The sequence below is a fragment of the Prionailurus bengalensis genome, chromosome D1 (genome assembly GCF_016509475.1).
Source record: "Prionailurus bengalensis isolate Pbe53 chromosome D1, Fcat_Pben_1.1_paternal_pri, whole genome shotgun sequence".
NCBI lineage: Eukaryota > Metazoa > Chordata > Mammalia > Carnivora > Felidae > Prionailurus > Prionailurus bengalensis.
The window spans coordinates 8,904,853-8,920,035 of NC_057346.1; the positions used below are offsets into that span (position 1 = coordinate 8,904,853).

A 15,183-nucleotide genomic window follows, 5' to 3' on the forward strand; every position below is an offset into this window, starting at 1 on the left:
AAACACTCTGATCTTTTATTAGGTTCGGTAAACAATGAGAATGGAGGATGGAGCAAGGAGCAACCACCAGGTCGCAGGGGCACTGAGTATTGAGCAGAAAGTCAATTCTTCTGGCTACCTGTGACATACATTCCAAGTATGTGTGTATCCTTCATTTAAGTGCCACTTCCCCACATAAACCCTCACTACGTTTCATCAGGACTATTATAACCTCCTGTCCAGTCTGCTTGCTTCTCTTCTCAGGCTTACCCTCTAACCCGTTACCTATCACAGCCAGAAACAAGATCTTTTTTTTTTTTTTTAAATTAAGTTTATTTATTTTTAGAGAGGGAGACAATGAGGGAGGGAGAGAGGGGGAGAGACAGAGAGAGAGAGAGAATACATCCCAAGCAGGCTCCACACTGCCAGTGTGGAGCCCAACACGGGGCTCCAACTCACAAATCATGACCTGAGCTAAACCGAGAGTCGGATGCTTAACGGACTGAGCCACCCAGGTGCCTTTTCAGAAACAATAGCTTAAAAATATGAACTCCTCTAACTGAAATCCCTTAGAATAAACCCAAACTCCTTATCACAGCCTCTGTTGCAGCTGGCCTCCGAGAGGCCGCCAGTGATCCTGGCTTCCTGGCATCCACACCGTCGCACGGGTATCTTCCATGCTGCACTCCCGTGGGTCTGTGTGGCCAACAGCACGTCCGAAATGACAGCACACCACTTCCAGGATCGGGTTATGAAAGACCGTGGCTTCTAGTTTGGGTGTTCTCTCACGTGCTTACACTGTGTCCCGCCCTCCTTTGAAGGAAGCGATACCCTGTTACGAGCAGCCCTGTGGAGACACCCACGTGGCCAGAACCTGCAGAGTCTGGCCAACAGCCAGGGAGGAACTGAGGCCTGCCAGCGCCCACACGAGCGAGTGGGGAAGTGGATTCGCCAGCTGCCATCAGGATGTCAGATGATTCTAGCCTGGTCAACAGCTTGACTGCGACCTCAAGGGGACTTTGAGCCAGAACCACCAGCCAAGCCCCTCCTCAGTAGGAGAGTGCTAAGGATGACGTGAGTCTTCCTGAGTCCGAGATGTGTGCAGGTATAAACAGGTTTTGGGTGACTTGTTACATGGGAATAGATCATTAATACAGCCCAAGAGGGTCCCGATAACCTGGTCCTCATCGATTTCTCCAATCTCAGTTCACAGTCTCCTGCCCATGATGCTCAGCTTTTCTTTAGCTCCGACAAGGGGCCAAGCTCTTCCCACCCCCTGCTCTTGCCTCTCCCAGAATGCTCCTCCTTCTACCACCTGAATGGCTGGTTGCTTTTCAGCCCTAGATGGTTTTTCCCCCGACTGTACCTACCAACATATATCCTGTATTTTACCTCACCCAGCACCCTATTTTCTTCACAGCACTAACCACAATCTGCAACTCCTCCACGTATTAGAACAAAAGCGCCAAAAACGCAGGGACCATACCTGTCCCATTCTTCACCGTATTCCCTGTATGTGTTCAGAACATGGCACTGAGTGGGGCCTAAAATGAACACTTGTTGAATGAATAAACAACCGAAACTTTTTCTTTGCAAAAATAAAACAAAAAAAAACCCATAAAAGTTACTTCAAATATTAGCTCTGGTAACAGAAGCCAGACATTCTTTACAGTGAGCACTGGACGGAAAGGCTACCCTGTTAGTGGGAATGCAATTGTATAAGGGTAACTGGGAGAGAGCTCACGGTGTACTTACTTGATTTTGGCCACAACAAACAGATCATTGAACAGGAAAAGATGCCGCTCCTGTCTCTGCAGGCCTCTTTTGAGTTCTACCCGGCCATCAATTAGCAAGGTCCTACTGGAGCACACGAACGATGAGAGAAATGTACACGTGTCCACGCTGGCAGAAGGGCTTTCCCTGTCACAGATCAAACACCACAGATCTTTAGTCAAATGATCAAATATAGGATGGAGTTCTATAAAATTATAGCCTCTGGTTGTCAAAAAATAAATAAATAAATAAAGCTCTCTGTATCTTTTTAATGCCATGACATAGTTTCCTAACTCGTCCCTCAGTCTCTCTCTAACACAGTGGTCTTTTACATTTCATTATGAAAATTTTTCAAACATAAAGCAAAGTGTAAGTTGTATAATATACCCCCAACCTAGATTCTACCATGAAAATTTACTGCACCTGCTTTATCATGCATCCATCGAACTACCCATCCTTCTATCTGTTTAATAATCCGTTCCATTTTTGGCCTTTCAGTGTTAACTGAACACAGCAGTATGTCTCTCCGTAAGTACTCTGGCATGGAGGTCACTGACTAGGGTTCAACATTTACTAACAATTTAAAAAACATGAATGCACAATGAAATGCACAAACCTTAGGTGTATATTCACTGAGTTCTGACGAATGTATTCACCTGTATAGTCTAAACCTTACCAAGATGAGAACGTTATCATCACACCAAAATATTTCCTCTTGTGCCTTCTCAGATGTTTTATATATTAACTGAAGATGGCTTCTATGTATTGGCTTTTGGGTTGTTTATTTCTTCACTGCAGGCTGAGACCCATCAGCTCAAAAGTCTACTGGCACCAAACTGAAATTTTTATACACTTGATGATTTTAAAAATAGCCCAAACAAGCAGATTCTTAGCCACTTGTAGCTTGCCTGCTTTGCATATGCCACATAACTACACCCAATATTGGCTAGCCTTGGTAAGATAGAGTCTAATGATTCTAAGACTCTAAGACTTCCCTTCAGAGTTCTCTGACCCAGAGATTCCCTGCTGCACCAGGGACCTGCATCCCTGGACAAGGAATCCCCAGAGACACTCTATGGTCTCCACCACCTCAGGAGCTCCTTTGCCCTCCTCTCCTTCTTGTTGGTGGTCTTTAGGCCCCAAACCTCAAGACAGTCGCATGTTATGAGGGGCTTCCTTTCTGATGCAACCCTGCCCAATGAGATCTTTTTCCTTGTTTAGCCCCAAAGTCTCACAAATTCCTTACAACAGTCTATCCCCACCCCATCACCCTCAAGGCAACCACTATTATGACATTTTTTTTTCCCCAATGAAGATGAGTTTTGCCTGTTCTGCAATTTCACATGGAGCTACCAGATGTACTTCTTTGTGTAAGATATTTTTTAGTTAGCATACTTTTTTTACATTAACCAGTAATCTATTGCTTTAATATGGTTGAATAGTATTCCATGACATAAATATATCAAAGTTTGTTTACCCATTCTCCTATTGACAGACCTGGACTCTTTCCAGTTTTCAGCTATTATATAAATTAAACATTGTCCTGGTCTTTTTGTGACCTATGTTTTAATTTCTTTTGAATAAATACCTCAGAATGGAATTGTTGGGTCACAGAGTAGGTAGATGTTTAATTAAACAAATTTTATTAATGTTTTTATTTATTTTTGAGAGAGAGCGAGAGAGCGAGCGTGAGACAGCACGAGCAGGGGAGGGGCAGAGAGAGAGGGAGACACAGAATCCGAAGCAGGCCCCGAGCTCTGAGCTGGCAGCACAGAGCCCAATGTGGGGCTCAAACTCACAAACTGTGAGATCATGACCTGAGCCAAAGTCGGATGCTTAACTGACTGGGCCACCAGGTGCCCCGGTGGATGTTTAATTTTAGAAAAAAGTGCCAGTTTTCCAAAGTGGTCACCCCAATTTTTATTGCCAAGAATATTTCCGGAGAGGCCGGTTGCTCCACAGCCTTGCCAACATGTGGTGTTGTCACTCTTTCAAATTTTGGCCATTCCAGTGGATACATAGTAGCATCTCATTAAGATTTTAATTTGCACTTCTATGATGACTAATGATGTTGACTCATGTTCTTTTTGGTCATTTGTGCATCTTCATTTGTGAATTATCTTCAAATATTTTGCCTATTTAGAAAAATTGGGTTAGGTATCTTTTTATGGATGAGTTATAGGAATTTTTTTTTACATATCCTGGATAAAAGTCCTTTGTCAGGTATGTTTTGCAAATATTTTTTTTTTCCTTGCCTGTTGCCTGTACGTTTTCTTAATTGCGTTTTTGATGTAGTTTTAAAATTTTGATTAAGTCTAATTTATCATTTTTGAATGGTATTTATTCTTTGTGACCTTTCTAAGAAATCCTCACCTACTCCCAAGTGGTTATAAAAGATACTCTCTAATTTTTTCCACTAAAATCTGTATAATTTTAGTTTTTACTTCTAAATATATGATCTATGTCAAAATAACTTCTTCACAGTAGAAGGCAGGGGCTAAGGTTCATTTTGCTTTTCTATATGGATACCTTATTATTCAGCACTATGTGCACAAAAGACTCTTCTTCTATGGATTGCTTTGGCACCTCTGTTAAAAATTACATGAGTATAAAGCATGGGTCTATTTCTGGGCTCTCTGTTCTGTTCCACTGATCTATTTGTTAATTTTTATGCCAGAAACACAACGTCTTACTATTTTATCTTTATAGTAAATCATGAAATTAGGTAGTATAACTCTACCAACTTTTTCTGTTTTGAGATTGCTTTGGATAATCTGAGTCCTTTGTCTTTCCATATACATTTTAGCAAGTATAAACATGAAGAACACAAGAGAGAAAGTCTATCGAGGCTGGGGAAGAAGAACTGAGCTCAGTTTCAAATAAACTTTGTTTGAAATTATCAGTGGACCAGATGGCATGGGGAAATGCGGCAGACAGCTAGCACTCAGAAGAGGGGTCAGAATGAGATGTAGAACTGGTGATCATACAAAGACATGTGCATAAATAATACTATGGGAGTGCTAGAACTGCCTAGGGAAGGAGCACAGTATATGAAAGAAAAGAAAAAAAGGCAGAAACAGTTCCCTGAGAAAAGAGGTGATTTGAGGTGGTGAGGAAAGGAGAATCTGTGAAGGAGATGGAGGCTGGTGAAAAGTAGCAGAGGAAGAAGAATGAAAAGCAGAGGAGGTCCGGGGTGCTGACACTGGTCGAAAGGATAATGGGCTGAAGCTTGAAAAGATGTCTGGGAAAAAAAATCAGTTGCTCATTAGGACTTTCAAGAAAACTGTTCCAGGAGAACGAACAGTAAGGTTCTGCGGAACTCAAGTGGCCTGGGGCATGAGGAGTTAAGGAATGAAAAGTAAAGACTTAAAGGCTGGTTCTGGTTATTTGTTAGCAGCTAAACCCTAGAAGGCGACTTTAAGAGGAAAGGCAGGAAGAGTTGAGAAACAATCAGCCCTGAAGGCAGGTGTTATTATCCCTCATTTTACAGATTTGGAAGCTGATGTTCAGGGCAGTTAAAAAACACAGCTGCTAAGTGAAAGGGATTTACAAGTAAGCATGGTTTCAAAACATGTACTTAAAAAAATTCCATGTAGTCTTTCATTCACGTTGACTCATCCCTCATCCACCCATGGTAACTGAGCTCAGCAGTTTAGGACTTAATGGGGGTGGGGGAAGAAGTGGGCTAATCCAAGCTTTTCTGCTAAGTAGTGTAACATGGGGAGTTATGTGGTTGCCTCAGTTTCCTCATCTGTAAAATAAAGTCAGTTGGAGTGAAAGACCCTTAAACTGTTTTTATAATTTGCATATGGGACTAAGTATAAAAACCTGTACTCAAAAGGTGGAATTAAGATTACTGATGAGAAGGAAATAGATAATGGATATGGTTAGCAAGCAACCCTAACCTACAGTTTATAAATACAGGGATGAGCATACTTGAGAGTCGCCTCAGGGAAACAAGTTGGAACTCAAATAAAATAAAAACCAAAAAACAGTAATAACAAAAATAGCAATGAGAACTGAAAAACACTTCCTTATTAGTCTAATTTTAAAAAGGAGCTCAGAGAACAAGAATTTGTCAGGGTCTCCCATCAAAGTATCAGGTGGAAGAGGCCATGTCCTGTCATCCTGAGTATCTGGTCCATGTGGTGGCCAGCATAGGTGGGGATTCTGGGTTATCCACATCTCTTGGGTTGGGACAGCGTGGCTCACGGCACCTGAGCTCTCCTGGGTACACTAAAAACCCGAGTACGCTCTGAGAGAATGTCCAAGTGGTCAGCCGTCCCTTCCTCTGCTACAGCTGTCCTCAAAGTGTGAGGTCGGCAAGCAGCATCGGCCTCTTAAAAATGCAAACTCTCAGGACCACCTCAGACTTACTCAAACAGAAGCTTGGGGGAGGGGGTTGGCTCAGCATTCTGTATTTTAGCAAGTTCTTCAGATGATTCTAATGCACACCGAAGTTTGAGAACCAATGCGCTCCAAGACCCTGTAACACATTCTGGTTCTAACATTAGAAAATTCTACAACTCTGTGTTCAAAGTAAGTAAGTATTAGTAGCATCTATATCTACATTTCAGGTAAGGTGAGCTTCTGAGAGCTATTCCATCTTTTCCTGCCATTTTCGGGCCACCGTTACCTCTCCAAAGAAGTGAATTCCATTATGCTCACTGATTACTATTTAAGCACATACCATGTGTAATTTAAAGACACGTGTGAGGAACAAATCAAGTAAACCAAAGACCTTTGAAAGAAAAGGAAAAGGAAGCTTCTATGTTTAATATTACAGACTGAAATTAGGCAGTGAGAAAAGGCCCATATTCACCATCATAGAAAAAAATCCTTTCTAATTCTTTTGGGATGGGGAGTGGGAGGAGACATAATGGCATCTTTTATCATCCTCTATTATGTAGTGATTTTCAAGTTTACAACAAAAAAAGAATGAAACTTCACTTGCTGTTATGAGAATTGAGCAAGGACAAGGCTAGCAAGCCCTGGACAGATGAAGGGGTGGTTAACACCGCATTCTACGTAGCTGTAGTTCTGTTAGTGCCCGACAGAAGCTCTTCTCCAGGAGAAAACTCACCTGTGGCATTTTAGTTTTAGGTTTAATAACTGACTGCTTTTCAATTATAATTATAAACCATTAGGTAGCAGTATGGCTGAAAATAGGGATGTTCAAACTACTACTCAAAGGTTCCAACAGTAAATAGTTTAGGCTTTGTGGGCTCAACTCTGCCATTGTGTCTCAGAATCAGCCACAGACAATACCTACACCAACAGGTGTCGCTGTGATCTGCTTATCTGGGTCATAGTTTGATGACCCCCGATTTAAACAATAGTTCTAAAACATTTAGTTTTACTTATTTATTTTTTTAAATGTCCATTTGTTTTTGAGAGAGAGAGAGAGACAGAGGATCCAAAGCAGGCTCTGTGCTGTCAGCAGAGAGCCCAAATGTGGCCGGAACCAACGAACCATGAGGTCATGATCTGAGTCTAAGTCAGACACTTACCCGACTGAGATACCCAGGTGCCCTAGTTCTAAAACATTTAAATACTTATAAATAAAGGCTAATCTGAAACACTTAGGGAATTAGAATTGTCTGTTTGTTTGGGATTAGTGTAGACCAAAATTTAATTAGGGAACTAAAAAAATGTTTTGCATTTTAAAGCAACTCCGAAGGATTTTCACATGTAATAATTCATTTTCCACCTTACAATAATACTTTCAAGTAAGTAGATTTGACAGTGGTGTGGAGAATCCACAGTGAAGTTAAAATATTTTTCTTTTTCAGTGTGGATTTATCCACGTACACGTCTGCAGTCTGTCATTTTGAAGATCCACATATAAGTATGGCACAAGATACCTCATGACTTTAGCAAGCTAAGCGTTGGTTAAAAAGAAAAAAAATACAACCAACATTTATGCAGTAGTCTAGGGTAAAGATAAACATCTCAGTACTCACATAATTTAAAATGAAAAAAATCTGTCCCAGAAGGAAACAAAAGCACAAATAACCTTTGTGTTTTTAAAACTACAATCTTAATCAGTGTTTCCTACTTAAAAATGTATTTCTCAATTATGTGAGTCTGAAGTGTTTATTTTTATTCTGAGTGCAATGTAGATGTGTTTATTTTAGTCTTTTAGAGTATGGAAATGGGGAGGAGGGCAAGACTGTAACCTTCTATTTAGCCTCTTAATATAGCCTGATTAGGATTTACAAGTTATAATTAACAGAACTCTAAAATGATCTAACAAATACAAGCTAAGTCTAAGAATTAACCTGCTGCCGGCTTCTTACGTATGTATTAACATTCCATTTTCAAATAGGTTTGTGAATCCATTTCTAAAAGGCAAAAAGGAATTTTTTAACCTTAGTGATATTTTTTTTACTAAAATTAGATAATAGCTTTCATGAAACTTGGGTCACCGTAATACCTCTTAATACTTATTACTAGGGCTCATTGTAAAAGTGAGTTTACTTTTAGGTACAGTTTTAGAGGAGGTCATGCTTCATCCTTAATCACAGAAGAAAATAAACTAAAATTCAGAATACTTCTTGAAAATTTCTATGTTTATAACCGGTAATTAATTAGTGATTATGATGACAAGTACTAGATAGGATCTTGATAACCTCAAAGCCTAGCACATGGTCACCACTCATTCCAAATGCCATCTCTTCCATGAAAATTTTATTCAGTTGAATTCTTCATTGGTATCTCTTATCTGATATCTAGGACTTATATCCTGCCTTGTACCTCTTAAATATTCTCATTCAACAGGTATTGCGTCTATGATCACCACATGACAAATTAATTATTACAGTGATAAGGGTCGCCTTTGGTGGGTGCCTGCCATGGACCAGGTGCTGGAGATAGGCATGGTCCTTAGAGTCAGGGAGTTAGTGCTACAGATACATCAGACAAGTAAACAATGATAAACTAGACTGGTAAGTGCCACTAGAGAACTTCATAGTATGGGGGCACCGAGAGGAGCAACCATAAGAGCCCCTGTGTGAGACTGGACTGCTTAGAGAAGTTTCTTGGAGGAACCAGTCTTAAAGGATGGACGAACGGATGAAGGCTGATGGGCAGGCTATGCAGAAAGAGCACAGCACACGTGCCGGACGCTGCGAGTGACCGGGGGAAGTTCAGGAAGATGGGTGACACAGGCCTGAAGAGGAGCAGCAGTGGATGAGGAAGGGGCCACATACTGGATGTTTCTATCACATTTGACTTTATGTGAAAGCACTAAGAAGTGTCAAGCAAGACATCGTGTCTTGTAATTTCCTGAAGAAAAGAGACGAGGGCAAGCTTAGAGGAAGGGAGACTTTCAGGAATTCACTGCAGTGATCTAAGGCAAGAAAGGTCATGGACTAGATTTGGCAGTGAGGAAAGGACAGAAGATACAGGAAAAAAACATATTAGAGAGATATTAAAAATACACATTGTTGAAATCTGCAAAGTGATTAATTAGTTATGGGGGTGAGACAGAGATAGAGCTAAGAAAAAAAATACTAACTTAGCACCCAGACTCTATTTATTTATTCAGTTTTATTTTTCATCCAACAAATGTCTGCTAAGCCTCTGTATGTGTCGGCTAGGCCTGCTGCTAAATGCGAAGAAATGGGATAAGCAATCCTCTCCTCTGGTCAAACTCTCAGTCTAGTTAAACCGTCAGCTAGGTTCTTGACATCACCCATCATTTTTTGCTCAGTTCCGTTTGCAGCAGAGGTTGAAAACCACAGCCCACAATCGTATTTTATTTGGCCCACCCAGAGGCCTCAAAAACATTTAGTTCTGAATATCCAGTTCACCACATTCCCTCTCTTTCCACTTTTTCTCCCTCTGTTTACTGCACCTCTCAGGGACCTAAAAGAATTTAAATCTGTGTGATTTGTGTCCCAGTGTTACTTTCCTTTACATGTTTATAGCTTAATTTTTAGTTTTTTTTTAATTACGGGAAAACACACATAAAATAAAAGTTATCATTTAAACCACTGTAATAAGGTATAATTCAGTGGCATTTACTATATTCACAGTGTTGTGCAGCCATCACCACTGTCCAGTTCTCACTATCCTCATCATCCCCAAAGGAACACCTGTGCCTATTAAGCAGTCGCTGCCCGTTCCCCACTCTAGTGAGTCCCTGGCAGCGACTAACATCTTCCTGTCTCCATGGACTTGCCTGTTCCAGACATTTCCTATCATATGACACATGGCCTTTTGTGACTGGCCTCTTTCACTTGGCATAATGTTTTTCAGGTTCATCCACATTGTAGCATCTATCGGTACTTCATTCCTTCATATTGACGAATAACATTCCATCGTATGGACGGATCACACTTATTTATCCATTCATTAGTTATTAGTTGATGTTCATTAGGGCTGTTTCCACCTTATGTCTACTGTGAATAGCGGTGCTCTAAAAATTCATGTACATATTATACTTGAACATCTGTTTTTTTAGGTTTTTTCTTTTTTTGAGTATAAACCCAGGAAGGGAGCTTCTGGATCATACAGCAATTCCATGTTTAAATTATCGAGCAACTGCCAAACTCTTTTCCACAGTGGCTGTATGATTATACATTCCCATCAGCAATGCATAAGGGCCCATACTTTTGACTCTTCCCTCTTTGGTCTCCACATAGAACCACATCTTACCTTCTAAGGATATTCAAACTAAAAATAAAATCTTCTGAGTCTAGATACTCACACCCTCTCCTACAGTTTGTAACAAACTCCTAACCAAACTCTTAACTTCCTTGCTCTCCCTTCTTCAGTCTATACCACCAGCTTCTAACTTCCATCAAATCAGTCTGTCCAACGTACCTGCCAATGATCACACACGGCATGGGCACTGTCAAAAGAGGAAGCCCAACTCATTAACCTAGCTTTCAAGTTCTGACATCTGTTAACCCTGCCTGGTTGATGGAATCTCAGGTTGGAACTCTCTATTATTGCCTGTGTGAAAGTAACCCTGGTGAGTCTTAACAGAATAAATTAGTCCAGAAACACTTCAGAACAAAAAGAGATGACTATTGAAATGAAGCCACAAAACCACTATCGACATCAAAATTTTATCTTAATCAGCAATAAAAATACGACCATCAGGCGCTCATGACTATCTCAGATGTGTCAACATTGAAAGCGCATCTTTAGGAAACCTAGTCTGAAGCAATAATCTGTCTTACTGATAGGATAAAACATGGGAAAGCACCATTACACTTCAATAGTCATCATCTAGGAAAAAAATCACATCCAAATTACCAAAGAAAACTGCATACAGATTCTAACATGATGTGGCTGTATGCAGTATGTGCGATCATGTCCACTTCACATTAACATTAGAGACGCATCATGTAGCTCATGTTATACAGTTTGAATCCTGACTTGGAATTATAGAACGGAGCCTAGTGATAACGTTAATGGCAGGATCAAAATGAACTAAGCTAGGACAAGGGTTTGTAGAGTAAGTACATGAACGAATGGTTGGATAAATAGCGTGAGCAAGGCCTTAAAAACAAGAAATACACAACGGAGAACTTTTAAATTACCAAAATGCTGACTGGAACATGCAGCACAAGTGGTGTAACAGCAGTCTTACATCATCAGTGTTAATATTTAAAGAGCAAGGAGGGGTGCCTTGATGGCTCAGTCAGTTCAGCATCTGACTCTCGGTTTCAGCTCAGGTCATGATCTCACTGTTTGTGAGTTCAAGTCCACATCGGGCTCTGCACTGACAGCACAGAGCCTGACTGGGATTCTCTCTCTGTGCCTCTCTCCCTATCCCTCCCCCACTTGCATTCTCTCTCTCTCGCTCTCAAAATAAAGAAATAAAACTTAAAAAAGACACAGAGTAATGAAAACATAAACATTACATAAGCAAAGACAGAACAGCAATATGGAAGGAGAGAGTGAAGGACTGAGAAGGACACTAATGAACAGTTATACTAACAGCACACGATCATACGCAAAGAGACATTCCTTCCAAAAACGGGACTGAACTACATAACTTCTTTAGAGCCTTGACAGAAGATGCTTAACATCTATTAGGAATTCACTTAGGAAAGTCTTGACAAGTCTTGTCCTTGACAAGACATTACAAGGAAGGAGAGAACAAGATCACACATTTCAACTCTGAGAGTTAAAAAAAAAAAAACAGTTTACATACAAATGATACACAATGATGTAGGCCCGAGTGGAGAAAAACCTGAGTTTTAGAACTACAAACACTCCAGTGAAAACGGCAAGTCTTTGAGAACAAATCTACTTGATTATGAAATAATCAGTAGGAACAGAGAGATTCCAACTAAGGACTGGAGAAACCAATTTAGTCACTTGTGTGGCCTATTGACTTAAAAATAGTGTGTATCTTAATTGCCAACTAAAATTGGTTTGGGCCATCTTGAATCAGATAAGAATGCTGACCATATTTATAAGCTACTCAAGGAGATTTATATGCCTAGTGATTACAATGTGATATGCTTTATATGTTAGTTTGTTTACTGATTCAACAATGAGCCAGGTTACCAATATGCTGACTGGGCACTCCAGTGGCTTGACTAGTTTGATTCAGGCAATAATTATACAATCGTACACTGAAAAGAACAAAAGAATCATACCTGAATAAAGGCAGTTCTATCTACAATTTCTGGATATGCTAAAGTTAAAAAATATCATCAGATAATTTCTAGTTAGAAAATTAAGAAATACCATATTATACCTGTGAATTATAAAGTTCTCAATGCAGTAAGCTAAAGGCAGTGACTTAAGTTATCTGCTACCTCCAGCGACCCTGTCAAGAATAATTTTATGAAGAAATGATTCCAGTCTGGTTAACATCAGATGTTTGGTAATTGATGATTCTGCAGTCACTGTCTAACCTGTCCAAAAGCACATTCAACTTTTGAAAGAAAACAGTTAAAAAGATATCAAATAAAACTGAAAACACACAAAAGAAGTATCTAAACCCAAGGAAATACTTATAAAACGGTCTTGGTCATTAGTTGGGAGGACTATCACAAAGCTCCAACAGTAGGCTCTCACTATAATAGATAACACAGCTAAACTGAACGAACATATAAGCTATCTCATAATTAGAACAGATATTTTCATATGTTCCAGAAATTTCTCCCTCACAGCACTAAGAAAGTACTTTCCCTCTGAGAATGCAAAGCATGCTTTCTTGTGCTCAGTGGCAGTAAATTCTATCAAACACTAGCAGCTTTTCATAAAATTGGTACTTAAGTCAAGGATCAGTTCGTATGTTATAAGGAAAAGATGTCAGAACTTTCTTTGACAGGCATTTCAGTTTACAAACAAGAGTATGTTTTAAAACTACTCTGTACACAAAAGGTACCTGAATAACTACCAAAAAGCCTGGGATGCTGTTTCATTCAACTGCTGGGACTGAACCAAACTCTGTCCACCAAACTCAGTCATACAGATGACTGAATCCTTGAAAACAGGATTTAACAATTGGTAAGGACACCAGTAATTATAATTCCAAAAAAAAAAAAAAAAAAAAAAAGGCTCAGAAGTCCCATGCCATAACGTGAAATGATTCTTAAATAAGTACATCTCTGCTGTTGGCCTGCAATAAAATATTCTCATTGGTCTCCTTTTGATAAAAGTACCCAAAATTCAAGTAACTGAGCTTTCCAGGTGACTTGAATGTTTATTTTACTGTACTAAAACCTTACTTACTGCACAATAAAAACAATAACATATTAAAAAGATGCTGTGGTTTGTGGGAGTTAGGGCTGACTTAATATATCTCAAGTGTTTCATGCAAGCAGATGCTGGGAAATCTCATGTTGATGTTACTAACCTTTTAAAGCATTCAAATTCTAACATACCTTCCAATTACAAACAAAAGTAAACCCAAACCATAAAATAAGCTTTATGTACAACACAATATTTACTGTCAACAAATGTTATGCTATATATATATATTTTAAAACAGTAAAGAGACACAGGTATTGAGTTTACTACTGCATAAGAAACTGTCTATTTTCTAACTACTTATCCTTTTCACCTGGGACTCTCACCATTGGTACAAGTATCTGAATGAAATATGATGTAACATATTGTTACATATTGAAAGGCCTGGTATTTTAAATAAATCCTTTCATCTGGTGCAATTTTAACATCTGTCACCAGAATAAGAACTAAGACAAACACAAAAAATCCTCTAAATTGCCCAGGGGTATTTTGATTGACATCTAAATGCGCTGAAAACAGTGTAATCAGATATAAAAAAGATGCAACAAAAGGCCACAGAAAAGAGGTATAACCTCCAGTATTAAGGGAGTTTGGGAGTCAGGAAGTGTCCTTCAAGACAATGAGGTAGCAGAGAAGGAAGAAGAGGGATGCGCGAGGAGAAAGACATGAGACTGGGAAAAGTTTCACAGAGGAGTCAGCATTTGACTGGAGGCCTTCGGAGAGTTATGTTTTTGACAACTGAGAAAAACTTCAGCATAAAAAGATCAGGTGATCTGCTAAAGGTCACAAAGCTACTCTTTGTAGAGTCAGGCCTGGGAAAATGGTTTCTCAGTGCCCAAAGCAAGTAGGCTTTCAATTAGGCATTAAACTTGGGACAAAAGCAGCAGTTTTGGTGGTACTTTTCACATAGTTCTTCTCATAATAAATGATCTTTACCTACTTCCTGTTTTTCTGGCTGAAATAAGTCACAATAAGAAAGGTATTAGCAAACATTTGGCAAAAAGGACACCGAGAACAGGAAATATTTGTTTATGTAATTTACGTGATAATCCTCTTCTCTAAACACAGAAACGATATGAAACCTTTTGTAAAAATGTCAGTATCCTGGTATGTTAGCAGCATCTGACTCATAACAGGTATTATAATTATTTGCTGACAGAACGTACTACAAATGTGCTACATGGCACTTAATTATATATTATCTTTTGTGCCCTCTACTTGTTTCCTATCTATATGCCATGCCTCCCCAGCTGGATGGCAAGCTCCTAGTGAGCACTTTATATCCTGCATCAAGGTAGGATCCGTGTCTTATTTTTAATCCCACTTCTAGAACTGTGCCTCATACAGAAGCATCAGATGTTTCCAGGATGAATAGTTAAATAGAACATCCTTAGTTTCTTAATTTCTTCTCCCCCTACAAAACAAGTTGAGAAATCACTCAATTTATCTGGATCATTCAGAAATCAAGACCAAACCCCAAAACCACTTTGCTCTGAATCTGCGTTGTTAGTAATGCTTTTCAGCTGGAGTAGGGTAGGGGTGGCTTCTGGCTGATGGTTATCACGGTTCCAGTAGCCCAGGGGCCCAGGGGAGCACTGGGTAAAGAACGAAAGTGACTCTCTTGAGGGGAGGCAGACCCATTTGATTGTTTGCTTCTGTTCTCTACCTTACTTTATGATTGCAGTCACACGCTACTCTATTTCTGGA

The 15,183-nt window shown here is 39.6% G+C and overlaps 1 protein-coding gene across 2 annotated transcripts in view; it reads right to left on the bottom strand.

The window, feature by feature from the left end:
* Positions 1–15,183, bottom strand: part of ARHGAP20 (Rho GTPase activating protein 20) — a 128,425-nt gene that overhangs the window by 49,128 nt on the left and 64,114 nt on the right. For both annotated transcript variants that reach the window (XM_043579281.1, XM_043579280.1), the window contains exon 3: positions 1,735–1,899. In XM_043579281.1, coding sequence (XP_043435216.1) covers positions 1,735–1,899 — 165 coding nt within the window. The remainder of the gene's footprint in view (positions 1–1,734; positions 1,900–15,183) is intronic.